Source organism: Triturus cristatus, chromosome 4_1 (assembly GCF_964204655.1).
Source record: "Triturus cristatus chromosome 4_1, aTriCri1.1, whole genome shotgun sequence".
In the NCBI taxonomy this organism is placed as follows: domain Eukaryota; kingdom Metazoa; phylum Chordata; class Amphibia; order Caudata; family Salamandridae; genus Triturus; species Triturus cristatus.
Genome location: NC_140585.1, coordinates 1,100,095,821 through 1,100,119,472, shown reverse-complemented (window position 1 = coordinate 1,100,119,472; position 23,652 = coordinate 1,100,095,821). Strand labels below are relative to the sequence as shown.

General features: G+C 42.5%; 1 protein-coding gene across 8 annotated transcripts in view; it reads left to right on the top strand.

Moving 5' to 3' along the window:
• KIF21A (kinesin family member 21A) overlaps positions 1–23,652 on the top strand; it is a 719,281-nt gene that overhangs the window by 556,414 nt on the left and 139,215 nt on the right. For all 8 annotated transcript variants that reach the window (XM_085654100.1, XM_085654097.1, XM_085654095.1 and 5 more), the window contains one exon: positions 17,911–18,128. In XM_085654100.1, coding sequence (XP_085510226.1) covers positions 17,911–18,128 — 218 coding nt within the window. The remainder of the gene's footprint in view (positions 1–17,910; positions 18,129–23,652) is intronic.

Sequence of the window (23,652 nt, the reverse complement as noted above, 5' to 3'; positions counted from 1 at the left end):
AACAGGCCAGCCTGAACTGCCAAGCCAGGTCTTCCCTGGACCGGAATCAAGCATCCTGGGACCGGTTTTGGGGTAACATCTTGTGACATCACTGGAGCTTCTACTTGTGCATCTTTCAGGTCTCCTGGAAGTTGGCTGTCACCCTTCATCACTGACTTTCTGAGGAGGGTCTTATTTTCTCTGTTGCAGTCCTGTGATGACATTTTATTAATGGTGATTGAGAAGCTTTATAGCACTTTCATTGAATGGAATACCTTAGGTTGCCATCTGAGTACGTGGAGCAGCTGGACACTATCTTGTAAACCATATCCTCACCCCTTTCCGTTGAAGGTTTAAATGTAGTATTGCTAAACTGTCCTCTCGTCATTCTGATGAGAGTTGGAAAAAGGCAGACTGGACAGAGAGGACTGGACTCAACAGGAGGTGGCTTTTTGACCAATTGAATCGCCGATGCTTGCAACTGCTCCAAAGAGATTCACTGATATATTTTGACTAATTTATCCATGCTTCATCTTGTTTGCATTGTTAATTTGCATTATGCTAGCGTTTATATTTCAGTAAAGAGTGAACCTAAAAAACAAGATGGTTACAAATGCCTTACCCATATACCAATTGCATCAGTCTGATATGTGGAAGAACCACTAATAAATCTTGCATTACCCAAATTGGACGTGCATTATTAATATAATTGTGATGCAATCATAGCAGAGTCTGAATTTGATGATGAAGTACTAATAATACTACATGAGAACTGAGGGGTCCTGGATATTAATTGGCCCCTACAGATGGAAAATAGAAAGGAGAAACACTGAGACACATGTTGAAGGCTGTTGGACATGGTCCTTCTTAGGGGAATTTACCCCAAAACGTTTCTCTTTTTTCTCCTAGTCTTTGCCAACTTTCTCCGCATGACATTAGGAATTTGGGCACCTTTCCACTGTACTTCAGAGAGAAGATGCGCTCACCTGCCATCATGGGCATACCACTAGAACAACTGACCTCTGCCATTTTAGGGCCAGATGGGATACATTGGAGATTTAGGTTTTGACACTTAGCCTCTAGGGGCCAGATCATGGTCCCACTAAAGATTAAGATCTGCATTCCACGACCCCTTGGCAGACAGGCCTACAATTTAGGGGATACATCTGTGGCTCAAAGGGAAGCCCCGTAAACCACCCCTAAGACACACAACTGCTGGTGCCATCCTTCAAAGGGTGTGAGATATGGTTGTGGGAACGCAGGACAGGAGAACCCGGACTGCGTGGTGCCAACTGCCAGAGGACTCTGTTGTGCAATTGAAGGGGACTGCGTGCCCTTCTGAATAGTGGCTGGCCTGGGCCGAAGACAGAAGTGTGTTCTCCAAGAGCCCTTCTGCAGGCCTCCTGTTCTCCCGGAGAGCTCAAGGACATCAAAGATCTCCCGCGAGGGACCTACACTATCTACCTGTAACATCTGGAGAGCGGTGCCCTCTCAAGTGTTAACATTGGCTACTGAATCCCAATGGGTAGCTTGGTGTGAGCGTGGAACTAAGACTTGTGTCTGGAGACCGGATTGTCTAGCGCAGATCCCCAGAAAATCTTGCCCGGATCCAAGGCGTGTGGTTTCTGTACCGCAGGGACCCTGTCACTCATGAGCATCTAGTTGGCAGTGAGTGCGTTCACCGGTTGTGCGACTGCGCTTGGCCCATTTTGTCTTTTGTGTCGCATCTCTCTCCTGCGTCACGCCAACTGCATGCTCATTGCGTGCGGTGTCTGATTCACAGAGTGCGACCCTCAGAGGTGGGGGTGTACCCATAGTAGTGCCTCATTCTACCTCATGTGGCTCTGCTGAACTTGTACCTGTGTGTGTAACTGGGCTAGTTTGGTGCAACCCGTATCATCGTGCACGTTGTGCCTCATTTCCAGGTAGGTACAGGATTTGCAACTCTTCGCCTTGTGCAACCCATCTCAACGTACCCCAGTCATTGTGCATAATTTGCAGGGAGGTACGGAATTTGCAACTCTTAATGTTTGAGACCTGAAGTGTCTGGTACGACTCATACCAACTCGCACCAGACTCTGTGCCCGGATTGCCTGAGCACGGTCTGGATCATCGTGTACCAATTGGGGTGCCTCCTACCGAGTGGCTCTTATGTTACTCCCTTGACTGATTGACTGGATTGAAAGAACATATCCGAGACAGTTCGGAAGTGGGTCAAGAGACTGCGTGACTCCATTGTGTTTGAGACCTGAGGGTGAACTTCCTGAATGGCTACTAAACTACCCTTGTTTACGTTGACATCCTAATTAAAACTTGATACATATCCCCACCTGCTTCCTGAGGACCCAAACGAAGTGTGACTTCGGCCACATGCGGCCTAGTATCCGGGAGACAGGGCTGGTTATCTCTGTGTTTCAGGGGGGAGGAGTTAGGTTAGGAATTGTCCACAATCCGCATAGTATTGATATCATAACAATACAAGTGGGCCTAATACTGCTAGTAGTATTTCCAAATGTGTTTTATGCCCAAATGTATATGATGTTCATGTTATAATGATTGAATGTGTGTTGAAAATAAACGTTGTTTACATACATACTGTGTGAAGTCTCTTTTGTGACGCACAGTATATTTATCACGTCTGACTGCTGTGCCCTTGCTTTACACATTGCTTCTGAGATAAGCCTGTCTGCTCAGTGCCAAGCTACCCAAGGGTGAGCTCAGGTAATAAAACCAGTGTAATCACCCGCCCTTGATGGGAGCTGTAGGTTCTGCCTGGCAGGGGGCATCGCTTCAGCCAATCAGAAAGTGCTGGTTCCAACAAAGGCCAATCCCTTCAGGATTATAAATGGGAGAACAAAATCTAACGTACCAGCAAGATACACATTCCACAGTATGCATCAAGCAAATCTGACAAAACATGAAGATAAAGAAAATGATTCTGATGAGAACCATTTGACTTTTTCTTTATGAATACTTTTCACCAGACTGACAGAACCAACCTGGTGATAGTAATTCATGAAGAAATATTTGTTTCTTCAGGCTAGTTTTAGTTTTGAGTCTGTTAGGGGGTAGCTTGTCCCCCCGTTTTCCCTCACCCAGCCGTCTGTTAATTTTTTGCATATTAAGAGAAGGGGTGTGCCCCTTGCTTCCTTTTCCAATTCACCCTCTCTTCTGTCTTCAATACCCCAACCCATCCTACTTAAAACCTGCTTTTCTTTTCCACCTTATCCCTCCTAACAACCTCCCACCACCCCATCTATGCGACCCCGTTATCTAAAACGATATCTTTGTGGAAAAGGTATTTCATTATTTGTAAATTTCTCCAAAATTAAGTTTTGTCAGTCTGATTTTGTTAGGCTGACTTCCTTCATTTTGGATGTTTGTCAGAATTAGATAATTTCTTTAAAAATAGGAGGGCACCCAGAAATTGACCACGATCTCTGATCCAATATCTCCAGTTGAAAGGTTAATGGTGGAAAAAAAAAATGAATATGAAGATATTCTACCTGGGGATGTAGTTAAGCAATTGGAAAGTAATAGATGATGGAGTTAAGTGGGTGCTATCAATGCAAAGGCATTTTAATTCCCTCAGTTATACACTTCATTTTTCTTGAACCAGAAAACTTGTTTAAGTTCTAGCCAGGCAGGATGCTCTGTAATGTATGACTTTCTAGTATTGAACATTCAGGCTGAAGTTATAAACCTATGTAAAAGATCTTGCAAAAGTAAAGCCTAACTCATTGTATCACTCCGATTGTTAAGCTGAACATCTTTCAGCTACAGGACTTCTGACAAAGAATCTGGAAGAAACACGTAGTGATAGATTCCTTACCTTAGAATTACCCCCAGGCGTCAGACTGGATCCGGAAAGTTTTTGTCAGCAGTACCCCTGCGCGTCGGTAGGCGTAGTCGTGCGGCTCCGCGTGCGTCGTTGGCGCCGAGATGACATCGCTGGAGCTACTTAGACGCGCCCTCAAGCGCTGATGTCAGCTCTTTCTTTTTCAGCGCCAGCAAGCGCAGATCCGAGAGAGAGCGGTACTCCTAGTTAATATTTGACTTGGTCTCTGAGTCTTGTTTTGTCGAGAAATCGACTTCTGGTGCTGTAGGGACTGCCGTCGGAACATGTCAGTGGCGGACCCGCATGATGTGTCTCTTCTGCTTGGGGCACGCCCATAACCCCGAGACGTGCCCCGATTGTCGGGCAATGGCACCGAAGGCCTTGCGGTAGCGTTCCCTAAGTTGATGGAGGCCCGGCAATCGGTTCTGCTCCACTCAAGGTCCCGCTTCTGTGGGAGGTCGAGGGACCGGGCGCGGAGCCGACACCATCGTTCGTCGGAATCGAGGACAGGTAAGTCGAGGCGCCATAAAAAGTCGAAGAAGCGGCGTCGCTCTTAGTCTATCCCTCATCGGTCGCGGGACACGGTGAAGGGGTCACTCCCCCTTGTCTCCGATGGAGCCTCTGTTGTTGCCTGCGGCCTACCCGCCCTTCCCGGGGCCGGGCGCGACTTCGGAAGAAATACAGGGTTTCCTGTCGGCCATGGGCTGTTTATTTGCCCCATTGGGTCCCTCCGGAGCGCCTAAGGGCCCTGTGGACCCGTTGGGTGGTTCTGCCCCCGTGCCGCCGGCTTTGGCCCCGGCTATGACGGCCAGATATCCTGCGGCGCCGTTGGCTCCGGCCTCGGCGCTGCCTCCGGCCGACACCGGACACGACGCCATTGCCCCCGGGCCTGGACTACGTTGAGCCTGGGTTGGTCTATTATCCTCCCGATTCCTATTCAGGAGGGGAATTTATTCCCTTTCCCCGGGCTCCTCGTCCTTACCAGCCTCTTAAGCAGCTGGTGGGGACTGGGAGGGCTATATGGAGAGTCCTGGTGATCTGGATTTCTCGCCACACCCTGGTACGCTGTCCTCTTCTTCCGTAGATAGGGAGGAGGTTGGGTCCTTTCCTGTGGTGTTGCGTAGGGCGGCTGAGGCTCTTAACCCCGAGCTCCCGTCAGTGCCTATCAGGACCAATCTCCTGACTGAGGTGCTGCAGCCGGCGAACTCCTCAGCGGAGCCGCTACCGCCCTTTAACGATGCACTTACAGACATTCTGTTAAGCACCTGGAACAAACCTAATGCAGGACGCCATTGCCCGGCCCCGGGTGACCCCTGTTTTCTCACACAACACCCGACGACTGAGAGTCTGGTTGTCCAGGCCTCTGCCTCTCCAAGCGCATTCCCTTCCGCTCCTCCAGACAAGGAATCCCAAAAACTGGAGCAGTTTGGGAAAAAGATTTTCACCTCTGCCAGTTCAGGGTTGCGGGTGGTCAATACTGCATGCCTTTTTGGCTGCTATTCACACTCTGTGTGGGACACAGTGGCACAAGTGCTGCCTCCGTGTCCGGCAGACGCCCGGTGCTCTCCCAAACCATTACCGAGGGGAGAGATGCTGTGAAATTCACTATCCGTTGTGGTCTTGACACCGCCGACTCCCTCGGCAGGACAATTTCCACTACGGTGACGCTCCGCCGTTGAGCCTGGCTCAGGACAACTAGCTTCTCGGGGGATGTCCAGAACACTTTGTTGGACATGCCCTTTGATGGCACGCGCTTCTTTGGTGACAAAGCGGATAGCGCATTGGAACGCTTTAAGGACTCCTGGGCTACGGCCCAGTTCTTGGGCCTTGCCACCAGACGCACTCCCTTGGGGTCTGCTTTTCGCTCCTTTCAAGGTCAGGGTAGAGGCGCCCAAACGCGTTCAGGGCAATGCTGATGCACATGTTGGTGAGATTAATAAGCAGCCAATAACAAAAACAAAAAAATAAAATGTAGGAGTTTTTTGCTGAAACGGGCAGTGACCTACTGCCAACATTTAAAAGTACCATACTCGACAGTGAAAGGATGCATCACTCATTGTACATAATATCAGTAAGAATTGTGCTGCTGCAGTGTCCTATAAAAATTGAAGTACTGTAGTTGCACTCTACATAATTCTGCCATTTATCTTACAAGAAGTTGAAAACGTTCTAAGGTTAAAAAAGTGATATAAAACTGGTCCTGTGCAAGTGGGTGTTTTTCTGGAAGATCTTTTGGTAAGAGGCCAACATTGACTAAACTAATGAATGCTTTCTTGAAAGACTGGATTGGTGTGTAGGGCATCCTGAGAGACTGCCAGGTTCACTTGTATAGTGGAATTGGTCCCATTCATCTATGCTTTATGCAGTTTGCCGCACTGACGAATTATATAGTTTTTAATAAAACAGCCACTCATTTCATTTTTATTGATTTTAAAAAATTGAATGCAACAAAACTTGAACAATAAAAAAAGAAGGCATGTACCCCGGATTAGTAAAGATGCGACAAATAATGCAGACAGAAACAATGCATGTGTTACAAACAAGGGCAATAGCAATATGACTTAATCTGAACCAGTATAGGTCAGGTTAGAGAGGGATGTGTGATAGCCCTCTAACCTACTGGGTTAGTTCTTGAATGATTTGAAACTATATATATAGTTTGGGAAGAGGTGACAACATTGTGAATGGACAAGCTCAAGGTGAAAATGTGTCAACTAATACGCAAACGTCACAGATCCCTGGGACGGATATAAAACCCTGGACTCCGTTCCGCCCCAAGTCTAAATTTGTACCGGTCATGGCGAGAGATTCTATAGACGTTTTCAACGAACAGATAGTGGCGCAAATCAAAAGGCTCAACATTGCAACCAATGAAATAAGTAAAAAGAAGTTTGCCAACCATGAGAGAAAATATTGGCAACTCATCAAAAAATTAAAAGAAAATCAGGAGATCATCATACGCAATTCAGACAAAGGAGGTAATTTGGTGCTGTGGCCACTGAAGGAGTATCTTGAAGAGGCACACAGCCAATTAAATAACATAGAATGCTATAAAAAAGTAGCACCGACCAAATTCAAAACCACACAAGAGACGCTCTTTTCCCAGCTTGTGGCATGGAGAAGTACGGGTTTACTCAGTTGGGATGAATTCAAATATCTTAAAAAGGAAAATGCCACCATCCCCGTTATCTATTTTATACCAAAATTGCATAAAGATATGAAGAAACCCCCGGGACGTCCTATTATTTCTGCGGGTGATGGCATTTTGGAAAACTTGTCAAGATACATAGATTTCTTTCTGCAGGACTTTGTGAAAAGTTTGAAATCATTTGTACAGGACACAAGTGACTTTTTAAGGAAAGTGCAACATATTAGGTGGAAACCTTCTTATTTAATGATTGCACTAGATGTGTCTTCACTTTATACCTGCATTAGAAACAATGATGGTATCAAAGCTATAGAATCTTTCTTGATGAATAGACCAATTGAATTCTTTCTGCACAATAAGATGTTGGTAAAAATGCTTCTATTTTGCCTTGAAAATAATCTGTTCTTATTCAATGGTATTATGTACCAACAGATACAGGGAGTTGCTATGGGGGCCAACTTCTCTCCCAGCTATGCCTGTTTATTTATGGGCTGGTGGGAGGAGCTGGTCCTCATGCAACAACATGAACGAGTATTTAATGAGAAGGTAATCTCCTGGCTCCGCTATATTGATGACCTTTTTATAGTGTGGGAGGGTGATGTTGAAAGCGCCACTGACTTCATTACATTGTTGAATGACAATACACTCAACTTAAAATTCACTTCACACATTAGCAAGGAAAAGGTCACATTTCTTGACGTGGAAATCAAGATAATCAACAACAAGATCTCCACTACCCTCTATAGGAAACCCACAGCGGGCAATAGATTATTACACGCCTCGAGTGCCCATCCTCCACATCTGATTAAGAGCATCCCCCACGGGGAGATGCTCAGGATCAGACGCGTATGTAGTGAGGATAATGAATGTACCATCAAACAAGGCGAAAGCCGGGCGAGATTCCTAAATAGAGGTTATAATACAGAGATCATAGAGTCTGCCATCATTAAATCTAGATCATTGGCAAGACAGGATTTGTTAAAAAAGAAAGAGACTGTATTAGACTCGAAAAAAGAGCAGGAACCTATTCGTTTGATTTTAGGATTTTCACGGCAGGAGAAACAGATCAGGAATATTGTAAGAAAAAGCTGGCCTATTGTGAAGGATGACCCTATAATTGGAGAACTATTATCAAGTAGTCCTTCAGTTGCCTTCCGAAAGACTAATAGTATGGGCATGGCTCTAGTCAGAAGTAACTTGGAAACAGGTAACAAAGGCTCCTGGTCAACAATGAGAAAAGGATTCTTTAAATGTGCATCCTGTAAAGCATGTAAATATGCAACTAATACTAAGAACTATGTTCCAGCATTTGGTTCTAAATCGTGTGATATTCAACATTATCTCACATGTAAGACCGAATTTGCCGTCTGTGCTCACCTGTAGATGTAACTTGAGGTATGTAGGGAGCACGAAATTACCGGTGCATAAAAGAATTCTGCAACACCTGAGAGCGATCAACAATAATGATGAAAGTTACCCGGTCGCTAGACACTTTAAAAGTACTCACAACACTGATCCAAGATTCTTGCAGTATTATGTTATCGATACAGTCACCCCACAAAAAAGAGGAGGGGATAGGGAATCCAAGCTAAGGAAATTAGAAACAACATACATTTTACGGCTGGATTCTAAACACCCGATGGGGCTTAATAACAGTGAAGACCTTTACACGTTTTTGTGAAGTTTGAAATATGCTCATAATAGGATGTAAGTTGATATATAGAAAGTGTGATGGAGGGGATATGTTTATTTAAGTCTCACGCTGTAAATGACAGTCCACAGGGACGAATTGATTATATATATGTGGTTTTGCTTCTTTGTTTCACTTTGGTCCTCCTTGGATGGTTTGGTGGGAGTCTTCATCACCATAGTTTGTTTTTGGACATGAATATTTTAGGTAATATTTTAGGATGATATATATGGCTATTTATTGAATATAAAATTAGTTTTTAGGAATGTTTTTAGAAATTAAATAGAAAGTATATTATATGCTTCTACTAAGTGATTTACGGTTTCTGTTGGATCTCCTAGAAATAGTTCAATATAAACATTCGTACGTATCATCCAAAACCTTTAATGCACTTTATATTTATTGATACAACTTTGCTTTCTGTTTAGATCTGGTTTTTGGATCAGCATTATGCCAGAATCAGGTCAGAATAAAAAATTGCAATCTTCCAAGGTCATCAACTAGTTTTCTTTGAATGAATTTAGTCTTTAAATAATAGGTTATATTGCACTTTAAATTGTTGAGGTGAGGGCACTGTTAATTTTTTTATAATAATTTGTATTGGACATATTGTGAAGCAAATTTCATGCATTTATGCGATTATCAAGTTATGGTAATACCTATGAGTTATCTCATATGATGTGAAAAATACTATCAGGATAACACATTGACATTATGTGGTTATTAAGTTTGGCGGGGTATATACCTGTAACGTTGAAGGAAATGTATGTTTTCTATGTCCATTAATTGATGCACTAGCACTTGCACTTTAAAAAGAGCGGTCATCAGCCAAAGTGTTGTCATGTGATCAAGGGCGGGATCGCCCGAAACGCGTAATGGCGGAGAATGGCTAATAAATAACTGCACGAATAAGACTGGGTCTGCGCTCGTTTGTTTTCCAACCAAGGGAAGAGTGAAGGCGAGTGGATATAAACCAGACAATCTTAAGAAAGCCCTTGAGAAAGCCAATCTTTGCTCTCGGGAAATCTGTCTCAGTGCCGGTAAGCCTCAAATTATTTGTCCAAGTTCGGGGGTGGACATGGAGGTCATTCAACCCATCAGACTAATTACAACGTTTTGTAAACAGCACAAAAGCTTGCGACATATCATTTACAAACACTGGCCTATTGTTTTAACCGACATGACTCTGAAATTTCTACTGCCAAATCTACCCGACATCATTTTCAGGAGAGCACCCTCAATGAGGGATGCGTTAGTTAAATCCAATCCTGAAGTCACAGAAAAGATCACGTGGCTAACACGTTTTGGCTTTTTCAAATGTGCTTCATGCCGTGCGTGCAAATTCGGAATTAATGTTTCTGAATATTGCACTGCATTTAGCATTGTTCCGGTACAAATAAAACAACATTTCACGTGCCGCACTGATTTTGCGGTTTACGTGTTAGAGTGTACCTGTCACTTAAGGTATGTGGGGAGCACTAAACTACCGGTTTTCAATCGCATCTTACAACATCTTCGTGCGATTGTAAACTCGGACCCCACATATCCCGTTGCACGACATTTTAAAGCCATCCATGCCAATAAGGTCAGTGACCTGACTTATTTTGTGATTGGGGCGGTACCACCTTCAATTCGGGGGGGCAACAGAGAAAAACAATTACGCCAGCTAGAATCCTCCTTCATCCTATTATTAGATACCAAGATGCCAAATGGGATGAACACGAGTGAGGATTTGCATAACTTTCTGTAAAATATGTTTCTTTTGGGGTTGTTTATTTTTACTCTGAATGCGGTCAATCTAATAGCACTTACAACTTCAATTTAGCGATTTTTCTGTGACTGGCAGTCTTTTACAGTATGAGTATTCACTCTAATGCTTTCTGCTCTAGCTTCTTTGTTTTTCCTCCTTTTTTTTTATTTATTAATTTTTTTCATCCCTATTTATGCTTTTTAATTTTTAGTTTTTGTAAAAAATAGTTTTTTCCTTTAACTTTAGTTATTGAGAGTGTGTTTTCTATGGACAAAAAAATGAAGTATTGTTGCCATTTCTTTCGAAAAACATGCGAGCCGTGGTTAGGGTTTGAGAATTAGCATTCTAGCATTTAGGGGCACTAGCCGTGTATTTCATTTGCTATGAATTGTTTTGTTGCATTTTATGTATCAATTTGTTCCATCAACCCGGTTACTTTTGTTTCCGACTGATTTTCGGCATCTCTTTAAGTATACACACTCTATGTTGCAGTATTTCTGTTATGTCTATTAACACTGAGCATTGTGATTGGGTGAATCTTATTTTAAATTGGATGGTCCGGCACCAGCGCGTCAGGTGATCAAGATCGCGGAGGCGATCGAAACGCGTCTGAGGCGGACACTTGTCTGACAATGTAATAAAACGTCAGAATTGAAAAATCTGGAATCGTTTGCTGTTTTTACTTTGGACGTCAGCATTGTGCGTGGTGAAGAGGTCCTTACCTGTTTGCAGTTCCCTTTTCCTACTGGGGAATTCAGGACTTTGTTTCTATATATATATATATATATATATATCTTCCTTTGCTCTCTCCCTTAGAAAAATAAGAATAAAAATTCACTAAACACGCAGAGACAAAAGGCCTACTATGCATTAACCAAGAAATTGAGTGAGAATGAGAACTGCATAGTGAGAAGGGCAATGTTGTCCTTTGGGGACAAACAGAAATATTTAACTGAGGCATACAAACAACTAAATAACAAAATGTGTTATATCAAGGTAACAAAAAAAAGATATGGTCTTAAGTCATCACAATTATAACACTGAGTTAAAGAGCTGGTATGATCAAGGCCTCCTTAATCATGATGAATTTGTGTTTTTAAAAATTGATCAACCGGGGATACCTATATTTTATCTAATCCCAAAAATACACAAACACACAGTAAATCCCCCAGGGTGCCCTAATATATCAGCTATAGGCAGCGCATATGAGAATACTTCAAAATACGTGGATTTGTTTCTATGTAATTTGGTGCAGTCACTCCCCTCATATATCCAAGACTCAGGAGATTTTCTGAGGAGAATTTACGATCATCCCTGGGAAGATGGTCATTTCTTGATCACAATTGATGTGTCCACATTATACACAAGCATCAGACATATTGATGGCTTAGAGCAATTAAGCTTTTCTTTGGAGCTAGACCAATAAGATTGTGGGCACATACTGAAATGGTCTTGAGGATGGTGGAAGTGTGTCTAACAAGCAATTTCTTCCTATTCAATGAAATTCTTTACCTTCAGGTATGCAGTACTGCTATGGGCACCTGCTTCGCCCCACTTATGCAAATCTGAATATGGGCTGGTAGGAGGAGCAAGTGACCCGGACGCAGTATCAGGTAGCATGGGAAGAACACATTCTGCATTGGAGTAGTTATATTGACGACCTATTCCTGGTATGGAAAGGCTCAGAGCAGCAAGCAAAAACCTTTATCAGTAAGATCCAACAGAATGAGCTTAATCTAAGTTTCACTAGTGATATCCACAAACACAGTGTCAACTTTCTTGACCTTACAGTGTACATCAAAGAAGGTAGGATAGTAACGAAACTATACAGGAAACTCGCTGGTAATACGTTGCTTCATGCAACAAGTTTCCATCCTATCAACTTAAAAAGAAGCATACCGTTTGGAGAATCCATAAGAACTAAACGTAACTGCAGTGATGAGGAAACTAAGATAGAATTTACCCGTCTTAAACATAGATTTCAAAGTAGAGGGTACCCAAATAAATGGATAAATGAGGAAAGTGGCAAAGAGAAAAAGAGAGGAAATCCTTTTTGATAAAAAAGAAAAGAAGAAAAAAAGAGCAGAAGCCTCAGGCAATCAGTGTTGTCTAATAACTAAGTACAGTGTCCAACAAGATAGATTAAGAGGTATCTTAAACATTGGCACGTAATCAAGAACGATCCTATACTGGGTAAAGTGGTGCCACGGAGACCGCAAATGACCTTTAGACAATCAAAATCGTTTAAGCAGATTTTGGGGAGAAACACCCTGAGACAACAGCAATCTAAGGAAACCTGGCTAAGTAGAAAACAAGGGTTTCGGAAATGTCCTAAATGTATGGCATGTCTTTATGGAATTAACACTACCCAATATAGACCAGGATTGTCGAGAGTAATGAAAAACATCAAAGGTGAATTTACTTGTAAAACGGAGTTTGCTGTCTACGTGCTTCAGTTTCCTTTGGCCTGAGGTAGGTAGGCAGCACTATCCTAGAAGTCCATAAAAGAATTTTGCAGCATTTACAGGCAATGAAGAATGGTGATCGCACGTATCCAATTGCGTGCCATTTCGAAAAATTCCATAACACGGATAGCAAAGGTCTCACATACTCTGTGATAGATGCAGTAGCAGCAGACAAAACGGGGCGGACACAGGGAAAAGAAACTTAGAAGATTAGAGTCACGGTATGTAATAAAATTGAACTGCAAACACCCAGAAGGCTTGAACGCAGAAGAAGACCTGTACACTCACTTGCAAATATTGTAACATTAACTTTTGTCTCATATATGTTGCAGAATGAAAAGAAGATAAGGTTTTAATTCTCTTTATTTTCAGTAGGGGAAATAGGGGTTGTTTACAATCAGACCGAGACCGATAAGAGTCAAAACTCCTAGTAGCCCACTGGGGCGAGATGTGTACATAAAGTTCTCTTTGTATTAATTGTTGGGTGGAATAGATAGCTCACATGGGCTCAGTATTGACACATGAATTGAAATTGCAGTGTTCTTGCCCATTTGGGCTGTACAGCAATAGATTTGGAATTTGAAAACAATTGGTTTTCATGTTTTAGTAAGGGCACTATGCAACTGATATCAATTCTATGGTTGTAATTTGCAAACACTGTAAACTTTGCAAAGTCGTAATTTTATAGAAAAACTTTCATAAAATTATAATGAAAATTGTCATAAATGTATTATATGTAGGGAATAAATGATTTGAGAAATTAAGATGAATATTGGTGTTTAATCATGCTGAGTTGTGAAGTAACAAAAAAGTCTGTGTTCACTTTTTATCTTGTAGTTTTACACGTGACACGTAGAAATCGTAAGCAGTACGTTTAAAACATGGCCGCATTCAAAACGTTATTGTCGATGAGCAAGGAGCAGAACGCTCCGAAATGCGTTCGACTGAGGCCGAATAAAAGAGATTTTTTGTCTCCACACATGGCGTCATTCCTGGGTTGAAAGGAGTAGGGCACAGATATATATAAATGTGTGTGTATTTGCGTATATATATATATTAGTGTGTTTCTAATTAGGCTTATGTTGATGGACCTTATGAAATTGAGTAGAACAATACATTTTCCTTGGGTAGAACACCTACCATAGTCTTGGGGTCCAAACATTTTGGCTAGACTATAGGAAGAAAAACAATTAGGAAGTAAAAAAAAAGTACTAGAAGTTAAAACTAGAATGTACCATAAACACGGTATTTGAAGGGACAAGGCTATTTAAATATTTGTGGGCCTGGAAAAACGATGGTATTGAAATATATCCATATTATTTGTTGTTGATAACATTTAGTCTGCGTATGCTGCAGCTCAACAGTTGTACTTCGGTTTGGAGTACACGCAAAGGATCTGATAAAACAAGCAATTGTATCTGTAGTATATAGGCTGAAGTCTCCCACACCTTACTTTATAAAGATATTGAAAATCACCAAGGACTTCATTTACAGATGTGTTATATGGTCATGGAACTCCTAGCTTCCTATGATTGAGAATAGCATGTTCACAAACATTAAGAATCAGTAGAATTTCGACAGCAGAATTAAGCACACTGCAAAGCAGATGTGTGTTGTAAAAAGATATTAGAATCAGTTTAGTTCAAGATATATATATATATTTTAAGTTGTAGAGAGATTCTTTTTGTTATGCCTAGCAATGCTTGTTAGGTGAGTAAACGTTCTGTATGTAGTCATAATGGGCTGATGTCAAGGGGTTCGGACAGAAGACAGTTGGGATCTTGTCAGCACTGGATGTGTTGTGCGGTGGCTCGTTGAACCTACAATTAAACTTGTTTTTTTTATAACAAGTCTGTGGAAAATCCTATTATATTAATAGGCTACAACATATTTTTGGCGACGAGGATGGGATTGTGGTTAAGAAAAGCAAATGCGAATTCTGGAAGAAGGAGATAGAGTTCTTAGGACACTTGGTCTCTGGTGTGGGTGTGAGTCCGAGGCCTGGGTTGGTAAAGGCTGTTGTGGAGTGTCCTTGTCCCAAGAATAAGGAAGAGTTGCGTTCGTTCTTGGGTTTGTGTGAATTCTATTCGCGCTTTATCCCAGGTTATGCCAGTAAAATGAAAGCGCTTTCCAATATGTTGAGATCTAATGTCATGTTTGTGTGGGATGAGTTGTGTCAAGAAACTTTCGAGTTTGTCAAGGCTGAAATGACGAATGCGAAGTCCTTAAGGGCCTATGACCCGATGATACCCTGCATCATCACGGTGGATGCCAGCAACTATGGTTTGGGTGCAGTTCTTACGCAAGTTGTGGGTAATGAAGAGGTCACCATCAGTTATGCGTCCAGGCTTTTGAGAGATGCTGAGGTCAATTATTCAGTTATCGAGAAGGAATTATTGGCATGCTTTTGGGCGTGTGAAAAGTTTAGGACGTATGTTTGGGGAAGAAAATTCCAGATTCACACTGACCATAAACCGTTGGTTTACATTTTAGGGGGGGGGCGAGTAAAGTATGCAACACCCAGAATTGCGCGCTTGACCACGAAGCTGTTACAGTATAATTTTGTCACCAAGCATATACCGGGAAAACAGAATGTCAGGGCAGACATGTTGTCTAGACTGCCGCTGAGTGATGATGACCCGTTAGACCTGGAGGAGGACAAAGAGGATTGTTTTATCGCTGTGGTAGATGCAGTGGATAACAAGGCTTGTAGTGAGGTGGAATGGAATGTGGCTGTGAAAGCTGATCAGTGCTTGGAAAGAGTGAAAGAGTTCATTGTTAAGGGTTGGCCACGTGAAAGGTGTGTAAGCCAGGAGATTCAACCTTTTTGGAAAATTTCTGATGAGCTGTCTATTGAAGATGGTGTGATTATGAGAGATGGCAGGTGTGTTCCCCCTTCAGGTATTCGTTCTAAGCTCATTGATTGTGCGCATGATGGCCATCTGGGGGCGACCATGACCAAAAGGCGCCTTAGATTGCATTATTGGTGGCCTTCGATGGATAAAGATATTGAAGAAAGTGTGAAGTTGTGTGGTGTGTGTAGTGGTGCGGAAAAGAAATTGAGGGTTGTTACACCTCCTCTACAACCGATTGATTATCCCATGAGACCGTGGTCGAAAGTGGGAATAGATCTAGTTGGTCCCTTCAATTTCCTTCCGTACAATCTTCGTTTTGCCTTTGTGTTAATGGATTTCCATAGCAAATGGCCGGAGGTAAAGTTTTGTGCGGCTCCTACTGCCAATAATGCTATTTTGTTCCTCAAAGAAATTTTCATGAGGGAGGGTTTTCCCGAAGTCATTGTGTCAGACAATGGTGTGCAATTTGTAAGCCAGGACATGGAAAATTTTCTGAAGGAATCAGGGGTAAAACATTTAAAAAGTTCAGTTGGGCATCCACAGACCAATGGTTTGGTGGAAAGAATGAACAGGGTCGTTGGTGATTGTATCAAATGGGCAAAGCAAAACTGTCTCGACATTGAAGGTGCGGTGAGATCTATGTTGTGGTTCTATCGCACGACACCTCATTCTCTTACCAAAATTGCTCCTTTTGTGTCTTTGAAGGGGAGGATTCCTACTTCTGTGTTATATCCTGCTTGGCTGTTGAGGACTGTGGCCGGCAAGGTGTCTTCTAATGTTGATAAGGATGCTTTGGAGTTGCGTGTGAAGGATGCTCAGAAGAAGATGTCTGACAGATATAATATCAAGAATTCAGTCAAGTTGGTTGAGCTTAATCCTGGTGATCTTGTTCGAATTAAAAGCACAAGGTTTGTCAGCAAGGGTGGAAAGAATTTTGGTGAACCAGTTCGCGTGGAGAGAGTGTGTGGGGGTGCAGTGATGGTTGAAGGAGGTCACTGGTGGAACTTGAGCAAAGTTGTCAAGGTCCAATCCGCTGGTGGTGCTTCTTCTTCATTTGATTCTAATTCTTCTGGGGGTAGCAGTGAGTTGTGTATGGGGCCCAGAAGATCCACGCGTGTCAAGCAACTCCCGTGGAAATTGCGGTGATGTTAAAAATGATCTCTGGAATAGATATTTAGTTATATGTACGATATTAGTTGTGTTTTATTGTATTTTCTTTCATATCGTGTTGTGTGTATTTTTGTGTTTTGTTTTCAAAAAGAGGTAATATGTTATGCCTAGCAATGCTTGTTAGGTGAGTAAACGTTCTGTATGTAGTCATAATGGGCTGATGTCAAGGGGTTCGGACAGAAGACAGTTGGGATCTTGTCAGCACTGGATGTGTTGTGCGGTGGCTCGTTGAACCTACAATTAAACTTGTTTTTTTTATAACAAGTCTGTGGAAAATCCTATTATATTAATAGGCTACAACACTTTTCTTTCTATAAATACCAAAAGTTGTTGCCATAAATATTTCCTTTCTGCTTATCACTGTTCATCCTAGAAAAAAAGGCAAAGTATGGAAAAGCCAAGTTTTGCTTTTGTTTTTTTTATACTGCAGCTTTAATTATGCTCTGTTTCCCAAATTAACTTTTTACCCATTTATAATTTTGTTATGTATGGCCTATAACATCATTAACTTCTGTTTTCATCTGCTTCTCAGGGTAGAGAAGTAATGGGGGAGTTATACATAACATGGCCTCTCCTCCCGGACCCAGATGTGAAAACAACTTACCTACAATCTGTAACAACCCCCCACCACCTTCCTACCCCCTCCTGCAGTTTTGCTTTCTGCTTTCAGAGAAAGTAAATAAGAAGCACTGCACTGACAAGCGTTTAGAGAGCACCGAAAGCCTGGCCTGGAAGACCTTTATGACATAGCAATAGTGGGTCACAAGTTTTGTTATCAATGGTGGCTACTTCATAGCTGTGAGTTACCAGATTTAGAATTTGATATGAATGATAGAGGCTTCCTACTGAAGCAATGCATAACAATATAATAATTCTAATGTTAATGTAATTCTATTTATGTTTAAAGAATCAATGATTCTAATAAACTGAAGATGAACATGATGATGAATGTATATCACAAGAGGTAAAAGCTTCTCCTTTTGAAAATAATTTATGTTTTCTGATTTGTATGCAGGCACGCAGGCGGACTACTACACAGATGGAGTTGCTTTATGCCGATAATAACGATTCAGCCACAGATATTGGTGCAGGGGATACTATTTCACCTGGCCATCTTGCATCCGTTGAGGAAGTTCAGGAAACCAGACTGCACAATGAGGCAGCAGATATTTCAGCTAGAGAAAAGGAGCTTGCAGCTCTACCTTCCAGTTTGCCATCTAAAATTGGAAGCGTGTAAGTTTGGCCTTGCAAAACTAAAAAATGTGCCTTTTGTGTATGTTGCCAGTAGGATTTTGCTAATTTGGTTCCTCAAACTTTCGGAAAAATTTTGAAAAATTACTCAATTATGTGGAATGAAAAATTTACTACAGACACTTCTAGTGTGTGTTCTTACATCCATGTTTAACCCATTTTGCATTTTAAAAAAATAGCAGAATATACACAAGCTCCCCAAACAGAAAACGAGTTCTGGTAAATTGCGTCTTTCTTGTGCACTCTGACGCGAATGGTGTGGAATTGCACAACATGGCATGTTAGTAGAATTTTGTTTAACAAGCGTAATGCCACTGGCTCAAAACTGAACCCCTGTAATGGGCATTTTGCCCAGGCCTAGTTGCCACTCACATTGTGAATAGCTATTAAGAAAGGATACAAAATAGTCTGAATTTCTTTTTACCATTAACGGTAATAGTACCACTCAGATTAAGTGATAGCGTAAGTTACTACTTTAATATAACTGAAATTTAGCAGAAATATTGTTGATGGATAATTCTAGCTGCAGATCCCTCACCGTAGGAATATTCTGCAGATATCAGACTGGACCTAGAAACCTTTTAGCAATGCTTCATGCCGCTGGGTTGCCATGTAGGGCGCTGCACAATTTCAGTACTACCCTAGACATGATGGAGTGGCAAAGCATATAAATGTCATACCTGCACCCTGACATCAGTTTTCTTCTTTTTTGGTCCTTCGGATGGGAATCCGAAGGACCAAAAATGGACCAAAGAATGGACCAAGAATCCAGAGCTCCGCTTCTAATTTCACCGGTCTTCTCACTGCCTTCTTAATAAAATTCAGCGTGCTAGGGAATGATGTCCCCTCCTACAACTACAGGGTTCAAACTATGGCGAGATTGACGGAAACAGATATTGTCACGGACCTACATGAGGTGTGTCTCTGGTGCTTGGGCTCAGGACACGAGGAGTGCACGCTTATGCAGCTGATCTGGGATAGGGAAGCAAAGCTGTACATTGCCAAATACAAGAAGTAGTTGCGGGCCTTGTGTAAGTGTCAATCTTTCTCCAAGTCCTGCTTCCATTCCCAAGGTTGTTCCTGCAAGAGGTCAGCTTTGTGGTCGGAGTCCTCCGATAAGCCCAAACATAAACCCAAGAAGGCGCAGCAAGACTCAACCACATCCTGCCACTCTCAATGTTAAAACAGTGGAAACAACGTCTCAACAGATAAACCAAGCGGGGGGGACTGATTAAACAGTGTATCAATCACATAGCACAGGGAAGAAAACAAGGTGAAAAGATTGTTATTTGCATATAGAAGCACAGAATTACAACTAAATTGCAGTAACCATAACAGTCAGTTGTGCACTGAAAAGTGTTGTGATGAATAAATGGCACAGTGACTCAAGTGATTAAGAAACAACGTCGGAGGTGCAAAGAAATAATAAGGTCATCAGTGAAGGTCAAACAAGGTATTTAAAATCACAAAACATGAATCCATTGTTTGTGGAGACCTATAGAAATGCCGCAATTGGCGTTGTAGAGTCAACGGCATTTCGACCTTTCTAACTTGAGGTCATCATCAGGTCGATGGTTACATAATTCAATTTAAAGTGCTCTAAGAAGAAAAAGAGGGTAAATTAATACAGTAGTAACCGGCCAGAAATGAAAGAAACCGGAGAAGAAGGTAGAAGGACAATGGTTCCTGTAGGTATTCAATGAGGGGGAGGAAGGAAAATGAATCCTGTACATCTGGCAGTCAGAGGCGGAATAACGTGAGGCAGTAATCCAGCGCGAGTGGAAGTCTGAGTAAAAGGGAAAAGAATGGTTAGGTAAGGATTTAAGTGGAGTGCAAGGGTTAGAAAAACGGTTGCAAGGACTTACCAGGAATGGCAAGTCCGGTGAGGAGGGAACAGCGGGCAAGTGCAATTAAGGGCAACAATCTGAAAGGGAAGCCAATGAAATCAAGGAAAGGTAATGATCAAAGTTCAGAGATAGTTAGTGAATGGAGGAAGGGTGATTAGTTTACCGGTAAGTTTGGCGGGTGGCGGCGGGTTAAATCCAATGAGTATATGCTTTCAATAAGAGGCAAAGGGGGCGCAAAGAATCCAACGAGGTCGTGGACAAGTAAATTAAAGGGCAATGCTCTAGAAGGGAAAACAAGCAAATCAGAAAAAGGGGCAATGATCAAGATTCAAAGCTCGTTGGTGGGTGGAGGGAGGGCTGTTATCTTACCGGTAAATTGGGCGAGGGTGGCGGCGGGTTGAGTCCGATGGGTGTATAGTCTGTCAGAGGCAACGGGAGCCGGAATAAATCCAAACGAGGTCGGGGACGAGTAAAGCGTCTCACGAGTACAAGGAAGGATCGTACCCGGAAATAAACGTCGGCAAGATCACGTAACGATGCTTGCCGTACGTGAACTACAAGGACAACTAGAAAGCGGGAGCCATTGTAAGGTGCCCCAGGGGGAAGTTGGAGAGTTGTAAGAAGGGGACAGTAGGAGCTAGAAAAAACGGCGGAAAGTAAAACGCCGTTTCAAAGGCACCGAATATGAGTGGAACATACACGTGTATTACAAAACATTCAAGGTAATCAAGAATCATATAATTCCATTCAAGAATCATATAATTGCATTCAAGGAGGCCGATTAAAGATAACAAAGCGAGTAACAACTTGGCATGGACTAATAAATACACAACATGGTGGAAAAATCCAAATATATTGAACGATTGTAAATTAACAGGGCAAACATAATGTAAAGTTAAGGGATAGGTAATCAATAGCATCCTGAGTAGGAAAACATTTGGCTCAAACAAGTTGCATGAATTGGGGCATGTCAATTACTCAAATGAAACAGTAAAAATAAAAAATTACATTCCATAAGTTAAGGAACAGACATTCGGAAAGGAATATATACAATAAAGATACAGTAATTTAAAGCTCTGGAACATAATGACGATCAGAGATAATGTCCATACAGAATAGAAACCTGGACATAGCTTAGAGAAGTAGGGATAGGCAGTTCTATGTTATAGTGATAACGGTATTCCACTCATCAAGGGAATTTAGGCCTTGGGCTACAGAGTTACTGCGTGTGATCCACCTAAACTCCCATTTATTCATCAGGAGTTGAAGATTACCACCACGAATGGGTAGTTGTGGTCGGTCAATGACCTGCCAGAGCATGTCTGTTACCGAGTGATTGTTGTCTTTGTAATGTGTTACCAGTGGTGCAGTAGTGACATTGCATCTAATACGACTCTTATGTTGGGAGATGCGATCTTTCACCATTTGTGTCGTCTGGCCTATGTAAAGTAAATTACATGGGCACCGAATCGCATAGATAACATTTTTGGTGCGACAGTTGGAAAAATGCTTAAGTTGGTAAGTATGTTATGTGGTAACAAAAACCTTCGTGTTATTGGTAAGGTCACAGACATTAGAATTCTGGCACTTAAAGTGACCTATGATTGGTGGAAGACCCCATAATGATGTAACTGACTGGTCATTCTTCTCTCTAGACGGGCATGTAATGGCATGGACCAATTTGTCTGATAGATTATTTCCTCTTTTGTAGGATAGTAAAGGAGGTTCAGAAAAATGTGTGAAAGTGCAGAGCAATGTCCAATTTTTCTTGATTATTCTGCCAACCTTATTGCTGCAGGGACTGCAAGTTAGCCTTACTCATTCCCACCAACTCTCCTAGAGAGTCTAAGAGGGCTGAGGTGTTAGTAAAACAAATGTCCTCTTCTGCCAGACTGGCATTGCGGTGAGTCATCACAGTTTGTTTATGTCATGTCGGTATATGCTCTGGGACATGGCCAGTGAGATCTTGCCAGCGCTCCCAGGAGACCTTATGGTGCCACTGGTTCAAATGATTCAGCTCAGTGAAGATTCAACCAAATTTGTGATTCATGCTGACCTTGATGCTACTGATTGTCTGGAAAGGGTGGTTGCCACTAGTATGGTGCCCCTGCTATGCATCGATGCGCTCCACAGGACTCTCTAGAGACATACAGACCTCCTCCATGGACATGCCTTTCGATGCTCATGCATGTTTGGTGAAAAAGCCTACTGTGCTTTAGAATGCTTTAAGAAAAGTAGGACCACAGCACCCTCTCTGGTTCTCTTGACCTCTGCCTAACAGTTCTGAAAGTTCAGAGGCTATTCTAGGGGGCTGGTCTACAGGCAGTGTCCGTCTCCCCTGCCTGCGCTGTAATAGCTCCAGCCCTTTCAGGCAGACAAGGTGTAGGACACCAAGGGCACCAGTTTTCCAAGTCTCGTTCCCCTGTGCAAAAGCCGCCAAATCATTTTAGCATGCATTTAGTGGTGCACAACCACTTGGTGAGAGGCAAAATCTGCGCATTTTCTCTCAGGGTGGTGATCCATCATCCCTGACAGATAAATACTCATTTATTTCAGTATAGCTGTAACCTACCCTTCATTTCTGCTCTGACTACTCTTCCACCCCCATCAGAACGAATCTCGTGTGTATTCTTTTGCAAGAAGTGTAAGTTTTGCTCTCCAAAAGAGCCATTAAGAGGGTGCCGAACTCAAAAAGAGGAATGGGTTGGTACGTGCTATCTTTTCAACCTGAAGAAGGATTCTGGAATTCTGCCTACCTTAGATCTTTGTTCTCTGAATGGCTTCTTATTGAAGAAATAAATTCAAAATGCTCATGCTAGCCCAAGTGCTGTCTTCCCTGGATCTCGGTGACAAGATGGTTGCCTTGGACATGCAGGACTTTTATTTTCATCTACCCATCCTGCAGTCCCACAGAATTTACCTGCACTTCAAGGTAAGCCAGGAGCATTTTCAGTTTGCCATGCTACTGTCCGCATGCACCATTTCCCCCTTGGGTGTTTTCACAAAAGTAATGGTAGTGGTCATCGACCATCTTTGGAGGTCAGTGATACCAATCTTCGTATGCCTAGATGACTGGCTGTTCAAGACAGGCTGTCCTCAGTAATTAGCAGACCACCTCCAGAACACGGAAAACCTCTTGACTTCATTAGGCTTTACGATCAGTGAGCCAAAGTTGCACCTGACTCCTTCACAGAGGCTTCCTTTAATTTAAAATGTCCTAATAACTGTATAGTTAAGGGCTTTCCTCCTTCACAATGAGTCGAAGACGTTTGGACTATGATCCTGAGGTTTCAGCCTCTGTCCTGGATCTCAGTGAGAACAGCTCTGAGGCTTCTTGGCCTGTTATCTTCCAGCATCCTTCTTGTAGACTACGCCAGGTGGCATGTGTCGGCTCTGCAGTGGGATGTGAAGTCCCAGTGGGCCCCACACCAGGTAAACCTGTCCGATGCTATCCAGGTTTCAGAGATGACTGCACATGATCTGCTGTGGTGGCTTCTTGGCCACAGTTGGGCCAGCCGAAGACCCTCTCCCTTCTCAACTCTGAACTGACAGTGGTGCTGGATGCGTCATTGCTGCGTTGAGGAGGTTATCTGGCGGCCTTCAAGATCAAGGGACTCCGGTCTCCAGCAGAAACTCAACTTCACATTGATCTGTTGGAG